This window comes from Trachurus japonicus, chromosome 24 (assembly GCF_045865225.1).
Source record: "Trachurus japonicus isolate A0001 chromosome 24, Traja_1.0".
NCBI lineage: Eukaryota > Metazoa > Chordata > Actinopteri > Carangiformes > Carangidae > Trachurus > Trachurus japonicus.
The window spans coordinates 22,202,622-22,227,184 of NC_140930.1; the positions used below are offsets into that span (position 1 = coordinate 22,202,622).

At 43.6% G+C, this 24,563-nt stretch overlaps 1 protein-coding gene across 7 annotated transcripts in view; it reads left to right on the forward strand.

Moving 5' to 3' along the window:
* The first annotated feature begins 291 nt into the window (after positions 1-291).
* epha7 (eph receptor A7) overlaps positions 292-24,563 on the forward strand; it is a 93,262-nt gene continuing 68,990 nt past the window's right edge. For 3 of the 7 annotated variants that reach the window (XM_085771558.1, XM_085771559.1, XM_085771561.1), the window contains exons 1-3: positions 292-515; positions 2,026-2,090; positions 2,696-3,365. In XM_085771558.1, coding sequence (XP_085627684.1) covers positions 422-515; positions 2,026-2,090; positions 2,696-3,365 — 829 coding nt within the window. In that variant the 5' untranslated portion in view covers positions 292-421. The remainder of the gene's footprint in view (positions 516-2,025; positions 2,091-2,695; positions 3,366-24,563) is intronic. The other 4 variants (XM_085771562.1, XM_085771560.1, XM_085771564.1 and 1 more) reach the window with 2 other exon arrangements.

A 24,563-nucleotide genomic window follows, 5' to 3' on the forward strand; every position in this document is an offset into this window, starting at 1 on the left:
GTGTGTGTGTGTGTGTGTGTGTGTGTGTGTTTATGTGTTGGTTTACTGGAGCGTCCATTGCCCTTTTCCTGAAGAAAACCAAAAATATCTGATCCAAGTTGTGACAACACTTCCTCCGCGGTGCGCCCCTCTCACCCCCCCGAACCAAAAAAAAAAAAAAAACACCCAGCCACCTCCGCGCGCCGAGTGGCCCTTTCATTTTCATGACGTTTCCTCCTGCAGGTTGTGATTGGACGGTCGCTCCGCCTGTGTCCGTGACTGACAACAGCGGAGCCACAGTCTCCTCCCAGCGGCAGCAGACGCTATTTGAGTGGGGACTAGCGGATTGTTGTACATAGAGCCGGTTTAGTGTCGTCAATGGGAAGCGTACGAGACAGTGGCAAAGCGAGTTACGGTCTAGAGTGAAACCCGCGGCTGCACCATGCTCTCCAGGTCTTTCCCGTGTGCGTGGATTATATTTTGCCTTCATTTATGCTGCTGTGTGGACAGCGGGGAAGCACAGAACGCCAAGGAAGGTAAGTTCTTAAAGTTTGGACTCTTCTTCCATCCCATCGCGTTTGGGAAGAGACCCTCCACGGATGTGTCCAAGTCCGGCAGACAGCCTCCTTCTTCTTGTTTTTAAATTATGTCTAAATTCCCTCTCGCTTTTTAACAAGTAAAAAAAAATGTGGATGTTTTTTTGAAGCGTTAAGCGCTGTGGGATGAGGCCGGTGACAGCGCTGTCTGTGCCGGACTGTTTGCGAGCAACCTGACGGTGTTTTTTACGCACCGCAGTTAAAAGCCGTAGAACGCAGTTCAGACGCAGAGTCTCTGTTTTATTTTTCCAAACAAAATCACTCAGGTACCAGGAGGCTAGTATGCTTTTTTATAAATTAACAACCACTTCAAATCACTACAAACTCATATTCAACCGATCGATCGCTCCGGTAGGCTCGTGAGCCGTCTCTCTGGACGCGGTTTCTGAGGTTCACTTCCTCCAAAGTGGCCTCGGCAGTCTCCAGCAGTCCTCACTAGTCTCGATTCTTGGAGGAAAAAATACAGCAGACTGAAGCGGAGTCGTAATCTAGACTCAGATTCCCAAAACTGAGCAGGATCAGGATAATAAAACCCCGAAGACAAGACGTGCTGTAATAACTCCAAATTACCTCTTAAATTGATCGGATTTTTTTTCTTTTTTTGGTTAAAATAATGAAATAATGTGATGCGTAAAACAGAAAAGCCCTCTCCAGGTATTGATTTTCTCACCACGAGAACTACAGCGCAGTAACCGAGCGCGGTGTGGATGGAAACGCAGATAAGAACTGATAATCGTCGCTCATTATAATAAGAATTTCACAGAGCTCCATCCATCAGTCACCTGTAAGACATCCCCGCGAATTATTATTATTTATTTTTTTACGGCAATGCGTCCTGGCTGCCGTCTCCCTTCCTTCTCCCTCTACCTCCTGTTTCATTGGAGCTATAATTCTGATTTTACACACACATAAAATAACTTATTTTTTTCGAGCAGCCGCCGCGGTGCCGCTCTGCGCGTCCTGAACATTAACCAGGTTTGTGTTTTTCTTCATCCCTCGCTTGGTTTAAAATAAAACGTGCGAACAAGCCTCCACTTCCACGGGCTCGCTGTAGTTGTACGGAACCGTCTTTTGAGCTGAAAATATTGCAGCGCATGTTCTGTGAGTGCAGGATGGAAACAAGGAGCAGCTGCGCTTGACGTTAACGTGACAACTTCCACTTCTGAAGAGAAAACGAGTTTTAATGAACTGCTGCGTAAAATAAACCCACGAGAAGTAGATGAAACGCGCGCAAATGCATATGCGTAATGACTCTCGCCACATCCCAACGTGCTTGTCTGTTCCTTCACTCAGATTGCATGGATTTTTTTTCTTGCTTTAGCTGCTGCTGGTAGAAATGAGGTCATGGGTAATATGCGCTATAGATATAGATGTGTAGCCTATCACTGACACCCAGCCACCGCTGCCCCGGTGAGATTTAACCACCTGCCTCTTGGTTTCCTGTCACTAGTGATTCTGCTGGACTCCAAGGCACAGCAGACAGAACTGGAGTGGATCTCCTATCCTCCCAATGGGGTAAGTCTGCAGAATGTCTGCATAGCAGGCAACACTGATGTGCTCCCTATATATATATATATATATTTATATATTTAATCCTGATGTCCCACATGTACTGTAAGAATAACAATATTTAAAGCAGATTGGAATCATACATATATATGGAGCGAGTGAGAGAGTCCCCATATTTCTTTACTCAACAAAAAGAATCTCTCCAGAACACAAGATGAAGAACATAGGAGGATGTTCCTACAGCTGAACTCTCCTGCCTTTTGACATTTTGAGCACTAAAGCCTGAAGCAAACCACTTCCAACTTACTAGTCTGATTAAAAGCAGGCTGCAAGAAACTTCTTAAATAAATAATGTGTGAACAGAAGCAGATGAACTGAGCACAATCATTCTTTAAGGAATGTGTATGTGCTGTAGAAATGCAGCGGCCCGTCTCCCTTCAGTCTCTGTAGCCTGTATTTCTTTGCCATATTCATTCCAATGTAATTTGGTGGGGATTGCCAATCATTAGATGTCTGCTTGATGATAGATAGATGTATTTTAGGTATAAATTCAACACGGCTGTTTCCCCCTAATGGGTGCGTGCATTACAATGTGTGTTATCTTCTTGCAGTGGGAAGAAATCAGCGGCTTGGATGAGAACTACACGCCCATTCGCACATACCAGGTTTGCCAAGTCATGGAGCCCAATCAGAATAACTGGCTTCGGACTAACTGGATAGAGAAGGGCGATGCTCAGAGAATTTTTGTGGAGCTGAAGTTCACCTTGAGGGATTGTAACAGCCTACCCGGGGTGGTGGGCACATGCAAGGAGACGTTCAACCTGTACTACCAGGAGACGGATTCAGAAGTAGGCAGGAGCTTACGAGAGACTCAGTACGTGAAAATCGACACCATCGCCGCAGACGAGAGCTTCACCCAGGGCGACCTGGGCGAGAGGAAGATGAAGCTGAACACAGAAGTGCGCATCATCGGGCCCCTGTCCAGACGGGGCTTCTACCTGGCCTTCCAGGACGTGGGGGCGTGCATCGCCCTGGTGTCGGTCAAAGTTTACTACAAGAAGTGCTGGTCCATCATCGAGAACCTGGCCACCTTCCCTGACACGGTGACGGGGTCGGAGTTCTCCTCGCTGGTGGAGGTCGAGGGCGTGTGCGTGAGCGACGCCGAGGAGGAGGCCGACAACTCTCCCAAGATGCACTGCAGCGCCGAGGGGGAATGGCTGGTGCCCATTGGGAAATGTATATGCAAAGCTGGATTTCATCAGAAGGGAGACGCGTGTGAACGTGAGTGCTTGCAAGCTGTTTTTATTTTATTTTCTGTGTTAATGATCAGAAAAAGAAACAAAGCCATTTGCATTCCTGCAGTTGTTTCTGTTGAATTAACTTTTAACAATCAGTCAGGGACGTAGTGGATTCCACACAAGAGCTGCACAAAAAATGAATAAATAACCAGAGCAAAAAAAAAATGGCAATAAAGAGGAGTATTTATGATTTGATTATGCTAAGCAGGTAAATGATTATTTAGGCATAGCTGACTGAGTAGTTGTGTTGGCAAATGGGATTAAAGCAGCTGATTTGACAGCAGTAAAGATGGATAAAGTATTGAGGCCAAACATCCTCGGCGTAATAATTGGAATCCGTGTTAATTGATTACGGGGCTCTTAATTTATAGCCATGATTCTGTTGACACTGGGATTAAATAATAACTTGAGTTTAGCTCCTCAGCACAAACACTCCTCTCCATCTGACTGGCAGGGAGCCAAGACAATCACCAGTAGAACACACAGGTCTAGAGGAAGTCCAGCCAGTCTTTCTCTCTCTCTGCCCCGGCCAAATGACCTTGACAGAAAGGGAAACAAATAGCGGCCGTGCTGTGGCATTTAGGGCCTCGGGATATTTACGAAGGAGCCTAACACGAAGGTCAAACGCGGGCGCTCGGTCGTCGTTATCGTCGTGTGCGCTAGATTCATCCACCTACAACTTAGAATAAGATGCTTTCTGTCACTCAGAGGATTATTTTCAGTGGCCACCTGATTTTAAAGATAAAAATCACTATGGATTAAAAGTGGGGGGTGGGGGTGGAGGGCAGTTCACAGAACTTAAGTGGCCCGCCTTGTAGCCGTCTTTTTGCAAAGAGGGGGCAGCCTCTATCTAAGCAGCTTATGAGGAGCAGCAGCCAGTAATAATTGAAGGGAATGCGTCTAAGAACAAATTAGTGTCCCTGGCAGACAAGCTTTTATGCCACGCTGTCATCCATTAGGGACCCCTCTGAGGGAGGTGTGTTAATGAAATATATTAGGACGTGTAATTTAGAGCAACACAGCCCGCCTCAAGTTGTGCTATGTCTCTAATGTTCGCGGGCTATCACCAACTCAACCCCCATAGAGCTTCCTTCCGTTGCTTTATTGTTCTTTGTTGTTTTAATATGCGTAGATGTGTGAGATCCAGTTGTGCCCTCGGGAGGAAAGAAAGTCCCATGATTTAGCTCCACAGGGGGAACCGGTCCGGTGCAGCACAACGCTGCCGGTAGCTCGGGAGCTAACAGAACAGAAAAGCGCAGCGTGTTTCTATTAATTACTCTGCTCGTGTGTCAGTTAAAACACATACCTGTGGCAGCGCAGTGAAGCCACCTCCAGGTTGCTGCGAGTCGGAGGTACGGGGTTTCCTTAATGTGTGTGTGTGGAATAAGTTCCTGTCTTGATACTGCACCTTTATGAGCTTTATCTCCACTGAGGCATGAGAAGCCTTTGTATTAAAGGGTAGTTAATCTAAATAAAATGAGAATCATGGTGCACCATCAGCACTTCTTCCAGCGGCTCCACTGACATTAAATTGTCCATTCAGTAGCGCACCCCCCCTCCCCCCCATCCCCCTCTCCACAGAACAATCTAAAAGCTATTCAGACTATTTCTTTCTTTCAACTGAACAGCAGAGCAATAAGTCCAAGTGGCTGTGACCGTTAAAGATGTGAGATTCTGGCTGTTGGACACTGGACTAGTTTGTGTCATTGCTGTGAGAGTACAGCATCGCACAGCTGAGCAGGTTCTGTGTAATAATGATGATGCTGCACGCTTACTGCCAAGAGTTCAGCGTGTGAACAAGTGATGAAAATCATTTACAAATGAGGAAAATTATGTATTTTTAACCCCTCCCTACCCCCAACCAACCAACCAAACACAAACACACAAAAAAAAAAGTTTGGTATTTTGTTGTACAAATGAAAATGAGCAGAGAGAGGTTTGAGAAAAAAATAGGACCTGACCTAATTTTATGTTTTTTTTTACATATTCACCCAGATATTGCAAATATTGTTGTTGATTGCCTGATTCAGACGCTGGAAAGTTGTAGGGCTGAGTGATAAGTGCTGTCATCATTGAACTTTTTAAACACCCAGAGTTCTGTTTGTTTACCTGCTTCACAACCTGAAAAAAATCACACTTGGAGGTTCTATATGGGATAACGGTAGATGTCCATGTATTTTTTTTTTTATGGTCTGGTCAGTTATTTCTGACTTCACCACCGTGTCTGTGCCACTGGATAAATATATAAAAACATGTAGATGGATACATCTGAGTCATAATTTTAAATTCTTAAAGGTCCCTCAGAGTATAAATACTATCATTGATTATGAACTGTCTTTATTAATACTGTGAAAGTATCAAAGTCTCAGTACTACACAGAAAAAAGCACACAGCATGTATTCAGCAAGTGAGCCTTAGAACCAGCTGTAAGGACTTCTGTAACTTTGTGATGTCACAACGAGGCAATCAAGCTCAACCCACCCCAACTGGGGTTTATCCAATGTCGCAGAAATTTTGTTTCTGCCGGTGGCAGAACAAGACAGGTTCCACCACACCAACTTTGCAGCATTTTGTTTCTCTGAGTGTTTATCTGAAATCTGATATGTTGTCCTGAACTAGCTGACCTGAGAGAGGAGATGTAAAACTCCATGAGATGGTTTTTGGTAGTATAAACCACAAATATACGCACTTTATAAAACACAAAACACAAGAGAAGTGTAAAATATGGGACCTTTTTTAAAAAAAATAAAAAGAAGTACAGTTTCAACGTTTGAAAGGTGACATGAGATTTACTGTAGTTTGTTGATCAGATGAGGACTTTCTTTGAGGCAAACCGACTCCTTCGGAAAGTCCAGAACTGTTTCAGTGTGTGCAGTGTGCTACGATTGTACAACGGTCACCAAGTAAAATATTCAGTGGGTGGGTGCAGGTGGTGCGAGCGAGTGGAGCTGTCAGTCATGTCATCTGAGGAGCTCCCTCCGAGGACGCCAAAAGGCCTCCTCTGAAATGTGTTGTGATCTACTCATTCATCACCGTCAGCGATGAGGGACCCCTTGTCTTTCAGCCCTACACCCCTCACTCCCTCTGTCTCTCTTTAACTCTTTGTGTGGCAGTCTGTGGCAGTAAATGTCACACCTCCTCTTCCTATCCGCCTGCTGTGTTCACTGGGCCTCAGTCACGATGGGTGTTTGGAGGGAAAAAAAAAAAAGAAGAAAAAAAAAAAAAGAAAAGGCCCAGCTGAAGTGTCCCCGGCAGCCTTGCGCGGGCTTCATTTTGCGAAGAAGTGCGTGTTGTGAAAATAGCGCCTATTCATTCTCTTGGTCCTGTTTAGCGCTGGCTACTGGTGGCAATGGAGCCACAGAGTCGTTTAGGCAGAGAGAGGGCCCTTGTGGGGGGACACTGGTCTCTTTGTTCCGCTCAATCCCGGGAATGTATGTTGTCCGATTTTGACACATCGGATCACTGTGGTACTAAATAACTAGTGCCTTCGACGTGATTAACTGTTGACCCTCGCCCAAAAAGAGGGGGAAAAAAGTAGGGGAGGGGAGTTACTTTCTCTATCTGGTGGAAAACAGACAAAACAGACTATATCTTGTTGCTATCAGTGGCTGCTAACAAGGGAATTAATGAGAGGATACAACATCATGTAGAAGCTGGCACCATCCATCTTGACTGTCAGAGAGTTGGACAGAAGTTAGTTGGAGACTGATTGATGATTGCCCCCCCCCAGCCCTGAGGGAAGGGGGCTGAGCAGTCAGGGTCCGGCCGCGACAGCTAACGTGTATGGAAACCACCAGGCAGTCCGGGCAACCAGACCCGGCTCCAGGGCTGGAGAAGGAAAACACACACACACACACACACACACACACATTTAGCATTTCAAATGAAGCCAGGAAGCCAAGAGTCAGGGGTTCTGCATACATCCTGACATTTCCCCCTTGATTGATAAGGTGTGAATTTAATACACAAAATGGCTGTCTTTTACAAACTGCTCCGTATCTCAATTATGCAAATGACAGGTGTTGCGCAGAATCCACAGGAGACCCAAATGGGTCGAAATCAGTCAGGATTGAAATAAATAGTTGATGGATGGGAGCTCGTCCTGTCACTCGCCAGTCTGTTCCCTGTGAATAGTAGCATTCCTCCACAGCCCGGGGCTTTTCCTTTCCTCTCTGTTCCAGCAGGTAACACACACACACACACACACACACACACACAGATTTGGTCACCTCAGTCAGGATGTGTCCTCAAAGTGATCATCTCCAGGAATTTATGGAGAAAAACAAAACATTAATATTCACTTGTTCCTGTGTCTTAAACAACTGGAACTGGAACGTCTGTGGACTATTGGTTTAACAAAACAAGGTATTGGAACACATTACCTCAGGCAGGCTATGCGTGATAGACATAATTGTGAAAATAAATGCCGGTTGAAGCTCCATTGCAATTATTTTTTAAGACTTCAAACCCTGCAGACATTAAATCTAATATCATCATAACCAAAGAAATACAGAACATTTTCCTATTTGAGAAACTGCTACCTTTTGAGTTGTAATTTTGAAAACGTGTTCACAAATTGATTTTTAAAAAAAATCTTGCACAATCATTTTCTGTTGACTATAGAGTTAATCAAATAATTGGCTTACCTCAAATAATTCAGATGTCAATTGCAGGGTTTCAGCTGAAAGCAGCCAGAGCTCTGTGCCAGTTATTTGTTTATTCATTATAATCAGAAACGAAGAAAGGAAATAAAAAATAAAACATTTGAGTGACAGGTTCCTTTGATTTTTTTGTCATTCTCGTTTAAACACTGACGTGATAATGAACTGAAACTCACATTTTCAGTCATCTCTATATTTAACAATCAAATCATTTTCTAGCTGCTCCCACTGTGTTAAAAGTGGCTTGAACAACATGTTCATCAGTGTTCAGGTCAACGTAACCTCACCACACTGAGGTGACATCAGTGTGACTTTAACATCCTCTTTAATTTGCCATTTTTCTAAGTAATTTCAAGTAATCATGAGAACAAAAATAGCAGGAATCTGATTAATTTGAGGTCCAAAAGTTACAATTCTTAAGACATCATTAACATTATTAAGGAAACGTTGGTTTTCAATGTTGCAACATGGAGAAAACTAGAGTTATCATAGAGGGAGAGAGAGAGAGCAGTGGTTGTTGAGACAGGGCCAGTCATAAAGGGTGTTAGATTTCAGTTAAAGTTCTGCCGCTGAGAAGAGACGCAGACTAGACTTATTACTGTATTCCTGTGCAGTTCTCTCGCTCTATCTAGTTCCCTCTCATTAGTGGAGACCAAACCACAGCTGCTTCCTCAGAGGATGAAGAGATGGCAGAATGTTTGAAATTGTGATTTGGCAAGCCGTAATGATGAACATTTATTTTACTTCCACATCCAATGACCCTTTTTTTTTTCAAATATACACTTTCATATGAGAAGTAAAAAAAAAGAAAAAGAAAAAGGAAAAGTTGTTTCCCTGGATACACTTGCTTGAACCAGAGCCAGCATTGCTTTCTGTGGCATCCAGCTGCCTTGTCAACACGTCAAATTAAATACAAATGCCTCATTTTACTTAGGGAAAACATTCACTGAGGGAGGAGGAAGAGGGGAGGGAGGGAGGAGGGGGCTCGTTCACAGTCATCTGGCTCTGTGAATGTTTGTCCCAGAGTTATATTCATTTGAACTGTACTTGTAGCAAAGGCGAGGAAACAAAAGCCCTGTCACGACTAATTATTTGCTCCAACTGGTCCCTGCGTCGGTAGATATCACACCGAGGTAAAAGATGGATCTAAAACACAGTGTTAAGCGCAGAGAGAGCTGAGCTTAAAAGGAGGACAGGAGGCTGCCAGAGCCTGGTCACTGGTAATGGGTTTGTCTCTCCCCTCTGCTGATAAGCTCCAGCTACTGACTCATGCATACATGAATATCAAGCAGCTGATGGAAAAGGCTCAGTCCACTCAACTGTTGTACGCGCAGAAAACATCACTGGAATCTAAAACAAATCGTATAGAGATTTTTTTTTTCAATTACTACAAGGCCTCAAGGTTTCTTTACTCTTAAGGGTTAGTCTGTTTTGTAAAATGTATTTATTTACAGCCTTATTGCATAGAAGTGAGGTGTTAAAGTGATATATTACCATCAGACAAGATAAGATGAAACTGCTGGTCCAACATATGCTTGGGTTTGGCCCATATACTTCCACATGTGGGCAGAGCCTGGATGTCTTCCTCCAGTAGCCTATACTGGCCAGAAGATTTCCCATGTGTTGGTGAAGACGTGGAAGTCTGACAATCATTCCGTACATGGGGCCAGATTCAGGCCATGGAAGTGGGCCTGCACCAGGCCGGAAGAAAAGAACAACGTGGCCCAAGAATGGGAGGGATTGATTTAGTTCTCTGTGAGAGCAGCATGCCATATGTTGCTGTTTTCAGACTAATTCAGTGTAGAGGAGGATCAGTTGGAATGGCAATGAAGAGTAGATCACCTGATTCACTGTTGCATCTATGTAAATGTCTACCATGCTGTCAGTGTGAGCTTTTAGCTGAAAGGTAAGCTAGTTCATGGCTACAAGAATGTGGGTTGTAACAACAATACACATACATGGACACATATACACACAAAATGTCATTGCAAATGCACCCACACACCCACACACCAACATTAACATCATACTGTTAGTGTATGTTAATCTCCCTCGTCATGTTTGAGCATGAACCCAACTTTTTTTGTGTGTGTTGCAGAAATTGTATTTCACGGGTAACGCTTGTTGATATGTTAGTGGTATGTAGAGGGTTTTATAAATACAAGTTTCATGCAACAACCATAGACCATCTGTATCTGCCTGGACTGAGGAGATGTAGAGGAAAGTGTGTGTGCTCTTCGGTTTTGACAATGAGGAAAAAAAGACTGTGATTTTAGATGCAAATTGCACCAACCAGCTATTTAATTCCGCTTCAAGAAGAGAAGGGAAAAAACAAAAAAATGCAGAGTAGTCCTGACTTATCATTATCCAGGTCTTGGAATCTGACCTGTCAGTCCAAATTTGAAACCCCACGTTGCCTCATGTGAAAAGACAGAATCCCAGTAAACATCCCTCATTCTTATCCAAACAAAGCCATATGGTCAGTTGTACCGGTGAAACCCCTTTTTAAAAGGGAGACCTTTGTGACTTGGGCGTCAGATAGTGTTATTTCCAAGGTGACATCAGGGTCTGCATTAGGGCTATGCATGAGGTCAATGGATATTAACTTCATTTACACATGGCTGCAGACCAGTGCCAGCGCCACAATGGAGGCCTGCCTGTTGTGTTTAGTAACACGAGCGCCCTGGCTGACAGGACACTGTCAAGACGGAAGATGGATGATCGGAGCAGTTGACCCTTGATCGCCAGCAGAGTCACCTCTCCGGCCCCCCTCCGCTCCCCCTCTCCCTGCATGACAAAAGAGCCCTCCCCACGGTTGAGCGGCCCTCATCTCCACTTGCACTAACAGGTTCAGACATCTCCATCGATCCCTGCCTCCATATCTCTTGCGATTCCACGCTTTTGCCCTTTTTAGGTATCCAAACTGTGGCACTGATGTCTGTTTTTTTAATATAATTGCTTTGCCCGCTTACTGCCTGAAAGCCACGTGTTCAGACAGGTGAGCCCCGTGTCAGAAGACAACGTTTTGCGGTGTTCTGTGTCGTGTCCGTTCGGAATGAGGGTGAAAGTGATATGTGACTGGGCTCAGAGTCGCGCCACCTTAAGAGGGAAAGCGGGGAGGGAGGGCCCTGTTTGTCAGTGGAGCTGCTCCTCTGGGAGGCCTCAGACCACTGGCTCTGTACTTCAGTCTTCCGTTAAGAGGAAAAATCGATAACTTATTACATAACTTCACACTTTTTTTTCTCGCTCACATCCAGAGCAGAGGAAGCAGAACTTAAATGTGCTTAGGATGGCTCTGTTGTCAGAAACTGCCATGTTTCTTTCAGAGGACTGTGGTAAAATGAATCCTTCACTGCAAAACAGGAAGTCTCAGTGTGTCAGAAGAAATAAACTGAAGGTTATTGGATTGCCTGCTGATGATTTTCTGTTTATCTGATGAAGGTTTGCTCTGTAATTCTCCATCTGTCCACCTCATTCTTCCATAGTGGTATTTGGCTGGGAAAGGTGAATGAGAAAATGTGTTTTCTTTGCAGTTTGGCTGAGAAAACCCTCTAACAGCGGTTCAGATCTGAATCAGCTCTCATATAGTCAGCTGAGGCCGAGGGTCTAAGTGTCTTTTGTCAGGGGGGGCTGATGAGCGGCTGGTTTGACATTGTTTCATTCCTTTCTGTCACAGCTCTGGGACCAGATGAGAGGTTGTGGTGGATTTGAATGGGCAGGGTGCTGGGTCAGGAGGGGAGGGCTGGGCTGGGCAGCCACTGGCACAATTCAGAGATAATGCTCAGTTGCTGACTGGGGACATTTTCAGTGCCGATTTCGCTTGGGCTGCAGGGGGGCTGCGGATCGGTCAGACCTTTGGACCCCTGTGCCTTTCATCCCCAGAATGCAGAGCTTTCCTGGCTTCATCTGCAGTGTCTTTTTAGCACAGCTGCCTTTCAGAGCTGACCACCTCATCCATTAAAGGTAGCTGCCTGGCTGGCCTTAAGGGCCATCTCTCCTGTTTCCATGTGAGTTAAATGAACTAAACAAAAGACGATTAGGCAGGGACATTTTCCATGTCACTGAGAATCCATTTCAAAATGCTCACTCTGCATGATAACTCGAAGAAGCAGAGGCCTCTTAGGAGGACTGTGTGCACAGACTCAAGATCCAGCTCAGGCAAGAGCGAGAGGCCGTAAATTCACTGATGTAATGAGTCTAATCTTAAAATGCCCTTCATTTTCCACCTCCAAAATCCATGTAGTAAATCAGCAAGAGAGCTAAAAGAGAAAACTGGTGTTCGAGTTTGTTGTTTTGCAATTTGTGTTGCTGTTAGCGGCGGACGCAGTTGTCCTTTGTGAGATCATATTACCCCCTCTTTTATATTTCACTCATAACCTCGCTGGATGCATTTGTGTGATTGTCTCAACTTCACAGCTTTAGATTCATCCTGAAAACGGTAGTTTACAAGATGTGATGTTATTCTAGATTTTTCTGGTCAATAAATTGCATGGAAAAAAAGCAGGTTTTTTCATATTCTGTCCAACCAGTAGGCTGCTTTCACTCACACATCTGCATTACACAGGGACATGGTCACTAGGTGTTACTAAAATGTAGCCATTTAAATAAGTAAAGATGAGTTACAGATATAGCCTATCCTTAAGAATTCTTAAAGGTCCCATGTTGTATAAAGGTAGATGTTGTTTTAAATTACAAAACAGCTCTAGGTTCTTTATTAATACTGTGAAAGTCTCAGTCCACAGAGAAAAGCACACAGCCTCAGCCTTCAGGACTCTGTCACAACAAAGCAATCACTTCTCTCAGGCATGCCCCAAGCCCCGCCCACCTGTAGCCTACCCACCATCACACTTTGCAGGATTTGTTTGTTGCTGTGTTTTACCTGCTATATTTTAATCACCTTTCACTTAACCCTTTAGAAAACAGTCAGTCAGAAGACTCAGAGCCTCCTCTCTTCTGATTGGCTCACCTACCTGCTGTTATAAGTCCAGAGAGAAGCCTGAGAGAAGAGATATAAAACTACACAGAGATGGATTTTTTGTTCTTAAAACCACAAATAGATCTTCTTATGAATCAGCACTTCAAATAATGCACTGACAAACAGTCCAGTATGAGAAGTTATATTATTTTTTTAAAATTATTATTATTTTTTTTTTAAGTATATTTTTTGGCCTTTTTTGAATAGTACACAGCAGAGATAGACAGGAAAGGGGGAGGCAGAGAGAGGGGGAATGACATGCAGGAAAGGTCTGCCCGACGCAGGATTCGAACCGGGGACACCTGCGTTGAGGACTGTAGCCTCTACATGGGGCGGCCGCTTTAACCACTGCGCCACGCACCGCCCCATAAGTTATATTCTTGATGATTGTCATGTTTCTTAGTTTACAGCAATTTAGCATAGCATAGCCACAAGTTGTTTCAGCCATATGTGAGCATAGCATGCATGCTCATCTACATTGTTGTTTTAACAACAGTGTATAATATGAAACCATTCGAAAACTAGCTTGGGAATTTCCAAAACATCTGAGAACTTTAGCTGATGTTGCTCATATAGCAACAAACCAGACATTTGTTGGTGGCTGTTTACACACATCAACTCACAATGCACACTGGGGGTCAACAGTTTTGGTCTGTGTCTCATAGGATTTGCTGACAGTGCTGACACAGATCATCATCAGCCGTAGTCTTTATACTTTATAACTAAAACTAAAACTGCATTTTGGGTATATCTAAGTTCTGAGGTGTCTTTTTCTAAAACTTATGCTCCCTACAAAATAAAAAAATAGAGGCATATGAATATCATTTATGGGCCCAGAGCTTTGATAGAGGGCATTTAAAAAATGAATAATCTACTTCCATAAACACTGCACTGATTATTCTGGGTAATCCACAGAAAATGCTGTCAGCAATTTCACAGGAGCTGTTTCTTAAGTAGAAAGTATTTCCTTAACTGTATTGCGCTGGAGGCAAAAATCATAGATTCAAACACCACTGGAGATAGGTGATGGACCGCATGCAAAACTGGGTGAGCTGACCCTTTGAAAGTGACTATGGTTAGCAAGGCCAGAGCTATTTACTTCCACTCAAAAAGGTAAATGGAGATAATTGCAAGTGACAGTTAAATTGATTGGGATCTGATAACAGGGGTCCTTGGTTTGCTGTTTAGTTCCACTTTTAGGGTGAACTTCCTGGACTGGCAGTGTAGCGTTACTTTTAGTGTCGCACCAGGAGCATTAGCTTAAATTTTTTTCGTATAACTTAATCAGCGTCTGACTTTGATCTTTGCTGTGCACAGTGGAGCAGACCTGCGTTTTCCTTCGGGCTTTCCTTGCTTAGAGGGCAAAGCTGCATGCCCTCCAACATAGTGTAAGGGAATGCTAATCTTGTCTTTGTTTCTCATGGAAAGCTACTTATCTCCTGCTAAGCACAGGTACCTCAGCTGAATGGGCCGATTGTCTGAATGTGTGGAGTGCAGCAGCAAGCCAGACAGAGTCATTCCAAATATGTGTGGGGTGAAGGGAGGATCCAGCACAATATGACATCAGATTCTTTAACTGTTTAAAACTCCTCTTTTAAAAAAAAAAAAAACACTTCTTTAGCCTCATTGTAACCGTGCCCAGCTTCCCCTCCTCCTTCTGCCCAAGCCCACGGGAGGTGTTGGTGTTCAAAATGAGCTTGTTTGAAAGGGGGTTTGACATTGAGAAATTCTTATCTCTGTCCCAGGAAGAGATTTTCAGCAGCACCTCGGTTCTTTTCCTTTTCTTTGTGGTTTTCTGCTACTGTGTCCCAGAGTTAGGTAGGCGCCGTGCCTCTCATAAGTGGGAGATTAACATGTCTGCAGGCCAGAAAAAAATCTTCTGAGCATCCCTCTTTTTATTGGTAGAAAAGAAAAGAAAGAAGAATTAGAGCAGTGCAATGTGCTATAAGGAGAAAAGAAAAAACACACCTGCTGCTATGTTTGTTGCTCCTCTGATCAGACTAAAAAACAAAACATGAATATGAATCCTAAGTATAAAGAATTGGATTTTTGGGGGGAAAATATGGGAATACTTTCAATACAGTTTAATTTATGTAAAACTATAGATGAAATGTAAGAAAGCTTGCAATATGCGTAAAGCTGCAATATGGGATGTTCAAGTGTTAGTGTTATGTTTTACCAATGTAACACAACACTGCTAAGCCGATCAGCAGCAGGTACATTTGTCAGTATTTTGCTGTTTTAGAGAAGCAGGAACATCTGAAAAACCAAAACATTTTTTTCCTCTAATGACCACTTGAAGCTGTCTCTAAAAGAGAGTCAGTCCTCAAAGGCTTTCATGTTCAAATATCCAATAGTACAGTTGAATAAACATGTTTACAGCCTGGTACAAAAACAGTTTTTGGTCTCTACAGCTTATTCCCATGACGACTGTACAGGGGTGATTTTTTACATAACTCACAAGTGTACTTTTTATCAAGGGTTTAAATGCTCACCACCAGCCGACATCGACCATAGTCTCAGCTCCACACAGGCTCCTCCTCTTTGCACAGTTTACCATTAGGGGCGGGGTCAGGCATTACCAAGATGGCAACAATAGAGTAGCCCACTTCTAGCTTTAAAACGGCCCTTTAGAAAAGGGTGATACCACAAAGACTATCTTTTATTTACACTGTATGGTTTTGCACTCTAGCATATCGGTAGGCATGCATATCACATCAATCAGCAATGCTGAGGTATCGAGGTGAGCGATCGTAGGCTATAGGAACTAGTAGCATGTTATCCTAGAAAAGATTTTGAATCTGAAAAAGAATCCTGGTATTCAGAGGAAGGATTAGAGTCTGGAAAAGAAAGATAAAGAACGAGTGTGATTTTTGAAATTGCCCTCACCGGCGGGGGGAATAATACAAGGCATGCAAAATTTCTCAAAAACAAACAAACAAAAAAACCTTGCTTGCAGCAACAAAAAGTCCACACATCACCTTCAAGATGAGATCAGCGGAGCTGTTCTTTGGCCTTTCAAGTTGAAGAAATATACTTGGCTAGTTTCTTTTTTTTTTTTTTTTTTCCCCAGGTCTGCCCGCCCGTGTGGCTCTGAAATTACTCACAAGATGTAGTGCCTCTTGCATTGCAGGGGAAAACACCAGCAGGCTTTACTCCATAAAAGCGATGCAGCCATAGTTCAGCATGCATAAAATGCCAGTAAACACAGCCTGATGAATGTCCACACCAGGGCCAATTTATTGAGGCAAAGAACATAAGTCACATCTAATAAAAGCAACACGCATACGCCTGAGGCTACATTAATGCATAAGAAATAAGCTCTGTGTGAGCTATTGACATCCTTCTCTATAATCGTGAGGCACGGTCATGGTCCTAATCGTATGCCCTGAAAGTAAAACTGAAAAACACAACGCAGGAGTTGGGTTTTTAAATAGCATTTCATGGTTGTCTGAACATCCAACTAAACACGGGGGCATTTTGAAATAGCTGACAGAGGATGTTTATGGCAGTATTAACAGTGGATTGCAGCATAATAGAAGTGATCAGACAAGACTGAGGGAGAAAATGGCTTTGTTTTTTCACAGGTAGCACTGGATGGCGGGGACGGTTCTCTCTCTACCAGCAGAACTGCGCCCGTGACACTTTGACATTGGGCGTTGGTTTGGTTTCAAGCTGCAACATTTAACACATGGGCACAAACAGTTTAATCAGCAAAGTAGTGAGAGAAATAGCTGCTGGAGCCGGTCACTTCCCCGTTCTTCTATTTCTCTTGACAATGAGTGGAGGGCTGATTCCATGCTAGAATTGCCAGGGAAATAAAAAGTACCATGTGTACAACTTGAAAATCAAGGTCTTGAAACTAGATTTTGACACAGGCCCCTCTCAAGCCAGGGCTCAACGAGGAAGACCCACTTTTAGGTCCCTGTCACTGTCGTGTTATATGGTCCATATTCCCAAATTAGCACTACTAGCTGACACACATTGAGGCTGCTGAGGGCCTGGGGCAGTTGTGGCCTCTGCATATTGGAAATCCAACTGAAAAGTTTGCTTCTTTAAAAAGAAAAATTTGGTAAAATATTTATAAGTCAAGCTTCCAGGTTTGGAGCTTGACACAAATAATGTATTGTAAGTAGCATTTTAGTCTCGGTAGCTAAACTCTATAATCTCTCTGTAACTGACAACTGAAAAATAATATACAAGAACGTTTCAAATAATAGTGAACCCCCTGGAGGGCAGCTGAGCACCGGGTGTCAGAATCAGAATCCGATGGAGGAAAAGACACGAGGAGGAAGTAACTTAGGAAAACACCAGCCGTCAGCCACATTGTACCATGTCTGTGTTTAGAGACCGTATTTATAAAGACGTTTCCCGATTGGATGGCAAGCGTTTTTATGGAAAGCAGTGGTCTTTTTTTGTTCTGTTTTTTTTGGTGGGAAATAAGAAAATAAACTGTTTCCTTTATCACGCTTGACCCGCTCCACCTGGCATTCATCAGCGACGGGGGCCTGCATGTTGGTCCTGTCGGCTGCTCTCCTCCCTCTGCCTCTTTTATCACTCTAATGGGGTGCTATCTCCAGGCTGCTCTCTCCGGGTCTAGCAGCACCGCTCGGCTCCCTTCAGCGTGCATTCTTTCCACATCCATCCCGACACATGGGCGGATTTAACACATAATCAGGCTGGACGGGAGGGCAGCCCGAGAAGGGGAGGAGGCCCGGCCCTGACAGGACTCATCATGCTACGACCGTGGAGACAGAAAGGCCCACACTAGTCAGTCTCGTTCTGGCTCTGGCAGAGGGAATCTCCCACATTCCCACACTGCGGCTCGCTCTGACCCCCGTCTGCAGCAATATTGAGACAGATGGGGAGAAACTCAATATCCCAGCTGCCCTGCTTGGACGGGCCAGTCCCCTCTGTGCTGAGTAGTAATAAGGATTGTAACCTTGATTGGATTTGTGGGTTGTAAGCAAGCAAACACACTCAATGTGTAGTTTTTTTTTTGAAGACTGGTATTTGTCAGAGGTTTTTTGTTAATCTCACCTGAGTTTTACTTTGAATATTAAAACAACAGTTTACTTCCTGATAGCTAAAGTAACTGTTTCTCATACATTTATTTATTTGTTAAAGCCAAATGTGCATATAAGGGTTGTCAAACACATTTTAATTCAGGGGCCACATACAGCGCAATTTGATCTTTAGTGAGCCAGACCAGTAAAATAACAGCATTATAACCAATAAATAATGAAAACTTTTTTTTTTCCTTTAGCAGAAGTACATTATTAAGATGTTTACAGTTAATTAACTAAACTTTTACAAAACATTATGAATAACCTGGTGTATAATATTAACATGCGGCTAACATAGCTACAGGTCAATATTAATTAGCTCATGCTTGCTACAAAGCTAATGTCGGCTTTAACCAGCTAACTTCATCTTATAATAGTTATTTGTCATAGTGATTCACTGCAGTAGTCAGAGCGTGTTTTCTATCCTTTAGTCTTAATTGCAAAGTTGCCTCATCATGCTCTTTGAAAGTAACCATTGTTGTGAAAGAGATCAATAGGGACTTCCTGTAAGAAACCATGTACGACAGCAGAAAAAAGTGACACATAGCACCTTTAATGTCAAGTCTTTAAATGCTGAATCTTTCCTCCTTCAATATGATTTGAAACAATATTTTCAGACATTCATCCTGACGAGTTATTGGTGTGATAGAAAACAAGCACACACGTCACAAAGCTGAACAGTCCAATCACTGTGATTAGCTATCCGGTTAATTAGTTTTGAATATTTCCAGACCTCAACCGGAACTGCTGTGGCAGCTGAAGCGGCACGAGTGGGTCAGAGAGGGATCGCTGCAGCTAATGAAGAGAGAGATGTAGGAGAGCTAGAGGAGGAGGAAAAGGACAGCAGCCAATATGATGCTGTGGGAGAGACAGCGAGGGCAAGAAGCAACAGGCGCGATGGAGCTGAATAAACCGTTCAGTTGTTTGTCAGAATCATCGGATTCAGATTCACAGGTTGTATTCTTGATCAGACCCGGCTGTTGACAGATCTCGATACTTGATCCGTTTCACCAACTTGGCCTATTGAATTGAATGGAAAAGTACACAGAAATCAAACAGGGCTGATTGGAAATCAAATCTGTTATCAAAGGCACAACATTAAGATTGTGCCACCACATGGGCACCTGGATAGTTCATCTGCACAGCAGGACTCGACGGTGTGCAAAACATGTTTGGCAGATATCGAGATTGAGATGTCCTGATTTCAGTGTTTTTTTTTTCCATTTCAATTTCACAGGAAAATATGTCAAAGTGACGGTGGTGTGATCTCTGTAGCAACACAATATGTCATTTATGGTCTGTTATGAAACATTTTACTTGCAGCTCTTTGATGCATTGTGCATTTATTGGTCATGCTCAAGCCTTAGCGGTTTTAGATTCTTTGTGCTGTGGATGTGTCTTGGTTAGTCCTGTACATTATTAACCAGCAGCCCAGCAAAACACACAGAAAATGAGAAAACTCCGAGTGCCCCTGTGTCCCACCTGCCAGTGAACACACCACAAACAAGGCTGAGTCCCGACCCCGGTCTAGCAGTGGATTGGATCCAGCTTGTGCCCTTTGCTGCCTCTCAACCCCCCACCCCCCCGTCCCTCTCTCTCTCCCTTGCATTTCCTGCCTTTTTCTACTTTATCTATTTCATAATAACAAAAAGCAGAAATGCAGAGAAATACTAATATAATGAAAAAGAGAGAAAAATGAAAAGGCCAAATTTGAAATCCTATCTGTCAGCAAATGCAAAGCTTAACTGAGAGAGAAGGGGAAAAAGTGCCATGGTGTCACTCTCAGACAAGGATAATAATTATTTTCTATTTTGGCCAGGGAGGGATATGTCAAGCTGCCGCATACGGAGCCCCCCCCCACCACACCCCACCCTACCTCTCCCCTCCCTCCCTCTCTGTCTCTCTGTCCCTCACCCAGAGTGTCATGACACTGCCAAAGCGTGAGAGGAATTGGATGTAATTCAAGAATGTTAAGAAGCTCAGCTTGGAGGAAAGAGAAATAAACCAAGATCTTACAAACATACCGAAATCCGTTTTCCTCCCTGTTTTTGTGTAGTGTGTGTGTGTGTGTGTCTGTGTGTATGTCTGCATAAGATTAGGAGACTTTGTTTTATTCTCCGGGCCAGTGTGCCCTGTGATTGAGACACTACAGTCACAGGAGCGTTTGATTATCTCTATCCCACTACTCCCAAGACCTCTTTCCCTCTCTCTCTCTCTCCTTTCTGAGGCTCCTCTATCCTATCTCTTTATAAAATTGCTGACTGCAGCTCCCTCCCCATCTCCCCACCCCACCCCGACCCCAGCACACCCCACCCTCCCCACGCATCACTGAAGGAAAGTGTTTGACCACTGGAAGGGAAATTACAGATGCCTGTTGTGTAGCTTTTCCGAGGAGCTGGCTGGAATGTTAAGACTTGTGTTTTTCTTTTGTTTTGTCTCTGCTTAACCTCAGCCCACTTCTCCAAGGGGCAGACTAATTTCTCCGCATTGTAAATAAGCCGGCTGTTGTGTCTGCTTCCGAGCCTTTTTTAACGGGGCCCGTGTCAACAAGCGCCAAGCCATTAGTTGCTCTTTATCTGTGCCTGAAGAAGACCAGGCTTCGATATAAATGGAGCCATTTTTTTCACACTTACACACTTCCTTCTTTCAAATGCAACAACACATGTGATCGTGCGTGAGCCCTCTTGTCAGAGTCACCGCACGTTGTGTTGAGTCTGAGGGGTTTGCACAATGTTTTAACATGTTTGTGCGTCAGTGTTTGCCAGTAAGGTGTCAGTCACTTTGTCAGTTAAGAGGCTACTGGGTAAACAGACCTGGTATAATTGCTTTGTAGATATTTCCATCCAGAAGTAGAGTCTTGCTGCGGGGACAGCTGACAGAGAGCCTCTCGCTCACTATCAACCACATCTCGCTGTCTCAGACTAAAGGAGTGTCTTTTCAGCATCTGGTGCCAGTAGAACTGGGAACTCGCCGGCAGCGAGTCAGTGTGCAGTCTGTGGGACAGGAATGCTGGGCCGTGAAGGCCGTGTTTGTACTTGTCACTCAATGCGCTGCCAGTGGTTTGGTTGAGCTGCAGAAACACTTAGGTGCCCGTGTCATACAGACATTCGATTATTGAGGCCTCATTTGCCGCCTTGTTGCTTCTGTAAACATTTGTGGGTGCCAAAGCCGAGCGGACGCGCCGATGAACACATGAGCCGTCACTGAAGAAGTGATGGAAATGAACTGGGTTTTGCTTCTGAGCACAAATTAAAGGACAAGTGCAAGTCATTTCCACAAAGCCCAGTGGAGCGTGAAACACAGGCAGCCTGACAAACTAGCTAACTGTTACATTGCCTTTTTTCTTTTTTTACCGTTGCAAGGTAACAAATAAGTCACTCCAAATATGACTACTACCTAAATGGAGGTTTAATGTGATAGGCTATCTAGGCCCACCTGCCAGCTAACTGCAAATCAAGCTACTAATGCTGGGGTTAGTAAACAGGCTCTAATGCGAATGAGAGAGGTCTGGCAGGGCATGACACTGAATAGGAGAAAAAATGTGTGTGTGTATGTGTGTGTGTATGTGTAGTGGTTTAATTATGTTTAACCGAGTATATGAGTCAAGATGAAATTATCATCTCAAATTCAGGTAAAAATAAAATGTAGCCTAGTTCTACCAGAGGCGATTTTAGAGTCTGCTGGGGCCCTAAGCAAAAATCCCCAGGGGGCCCTCCAACCAGTGTTTATCACCATAATTTTATAAATAATCGAACACCAACAAAAAATGTATGAAATTTAAACTTTTTTTATTCCAAATGTCCAGTTATGGTGTAAGCTGGTGACATGTCGTCTTCATGATGGGCAGGTGTTGCTGTCTCACTGGAGGTGGACGTTCAACTGATATGACAAAAAAACAAAAGACAGTTTTACTTTAATTGATAACATACCATGCCCTCTAAAGATTCTTTATGACAATACACTTACAGTTTTCACTGTCAGCACTGGGAGGGGGCACTTTGTCCTTCTGATTTGCTGCTGTCAGAAACCTAAATAATAATCCTGAGGAGAGATAAGAGAGTGATTTTTAAATGTTTTCCTTGGGCATAGCTTTCATAGCACCAATATATTACACTTTCATATTATTATAATAATAATAGGCTACTCACTTCAATACTGTAACATAGCTTTACTATGTCACCCTGCTAGCTAGCAAGTTAATAGTGTTGTTACTTGCTGCCAAGGAGGCCAGCAGATAACGTTAAGTTAACCTTGCTCTTTTTTTTTTGTCACTTAACGACCGTAACCGAGTGGAGCACCAGAACCGCACGCACCGAGTCCCTCAGTCCAGTGCAGTCCCACTCGCTAACTGGTCACCACTGGTCTGAAGCTAACATTAGACTATTAGCATTTGTTCAACAGTTATTTACTGTTCACGTTACACTCTGCTCCACTTACCACCACTGTCTTGCATTCATTTTTACTTCAGCCTCTTTTTTCTTCTCGTCTTGCTCCCAGGTGGACTCTTCTTTTTCCCTCGGCTTCATTAGAAACTCCCAGTGATAAGGTGCATCATACAGGTTGACGTTAGCTGGGATCAGGTCCGGAGAATGACATGGGGCCCCGTTAGGGGGGTTTCCTACTGCGATGTCATTGCAAATCGACGCTATACGACGATACGGGGAGGGGGGTGCGGTCACTGCGGGTAGCGCATTTTGAGATATTTCTGTCGATAAAACTGCCCTCGGGCCCCGACCCTCGGGGGCCCCCTAATGGCTCGGGGCCCCAAGCAGTTGCCTGCCTTGCCTGTTCACAAGTAGCGCCTCTGAGTTCTACAGTAAAGTTTTGGTTTGTGAGGAAAAAGTTGGAGTCACCAACAACTGGCTATGAATGAAGTTGGAAAAAGTGTAAATATTCCTCCAAGTATTTATTTCTGAAAGCTCTCCCCTCCCAGACTGTGCATTCATCTTAATCTGCACTGTGTGGACCCTCTGGTTTGCTGAAGTGGTGGCTGCAGTAGCCTGCCAGACCCTTTCCCTTTTCCTCCTCTGCACATCGGCCACCCAGCAGATGCGCTCTCAGAAGCCCAAAGGCAAACAGACTCGATGGCTTATCAGAATGTTTAAACAGCACGACATGGTGGGAGAAAGCAGTGTCTTAAACAGGGATGCAGCCAATCTTTAACCTGCTGGAGAAAGCCCTTCAGTGTCATTATCAGCATCCATGGGGGATTGTTTACACACGTATCAGATACTGCAGACAGACATGGTTTACCTCAGTGTTTGTCCAACATTATCGCTCATCAGGACTGCACATACAGTCATAAAAAAAAAAAAAAAAAAAAAACCTAAATAAAGCACGTGTGGGCTTTGTGTGTTCTGCCTGGTCAGCATTCAGGACTGCTGCTCCTCCTGGCTCTGTTTTCAATTACTACTTCAAGGAACAGGTAAAGGAAGATTAGAGATAAAATCATGAGTCTTTTCCTCTTGGTTTAAAAAAAAAAAAGTTCTTGTTTCATGAAGCTGTGGCAGGGCGATAAATGGAGAATGGCAGGGCTTTGTTGTAGCTGAAATGGGAATACCCTGATCCTCGGCTTCCTCTTCATGCTGCTCTGGAAGTGTTAAAATGAGAAATCTTGGATTCCTCTACGCCTCTTATCTCTGACCTGTCACAAGAGGTGGTGGTCACATTACATGAAATAAAAAACAGCAGCACAGGAGCTGGAGAGAGACACAGAGAGAGAGTAATGGCGAGAAATGATGAAAATCATTGCTCACTTCCCTCCAGTGGCTCATGAAAAATGTATTTTTAGTATGATTTGATAGTTTGTATGAGGGGCTATTTAGTGTTTTAAAATAATCATGCAGCCTAGATTACAGTTTTGCATCAGGCTTACATAGCTCTGTCTCTCACACACACACACACACACACACACACACACACACACACATGGCTGGTCACTGTGGAGCTGCTGACTTCAAGGCTAGAAAAGACAAAACCCATTTTACTCCTTGTTATGCTGATATTTAAAGTTCCAGTATTCGACAAATGAAGATGTCCAAGTGCTGTTTGCTTATAAAACATGTTTATATTAATACTCGTTAAGTGTTAAAGCTCTAAAAAAAATACACACAGCCTCAGAAACCACCATCCAACATTGCACTGGTTGCTCAGGTTTCTCTGTTTATCTGTGACTGTAAAAATTAATTGATCATTTAACAAAAACTGTCAGCCAATCACAGCCACAAATGGATCTGCTTATGGATCAACATTTCAACGAAAACGGGAAAAAATGTAAAATACAGGATATTTTAGGCTCGTCACAGTTTCATTTTCATTTAACCATTAACTTTAAAATGCTTGTGATTCAGTGTGAGATTTCTGTGAATCAGAGGTCAGTCATTTCTTTCTGTCTTAGTCATTAGTTTCATAGTCTTTCCTGATCAGTCATATCAGTCTTGTGTTTGTGTACATTCATGGTCAAAGGTAAAATGTGGAAA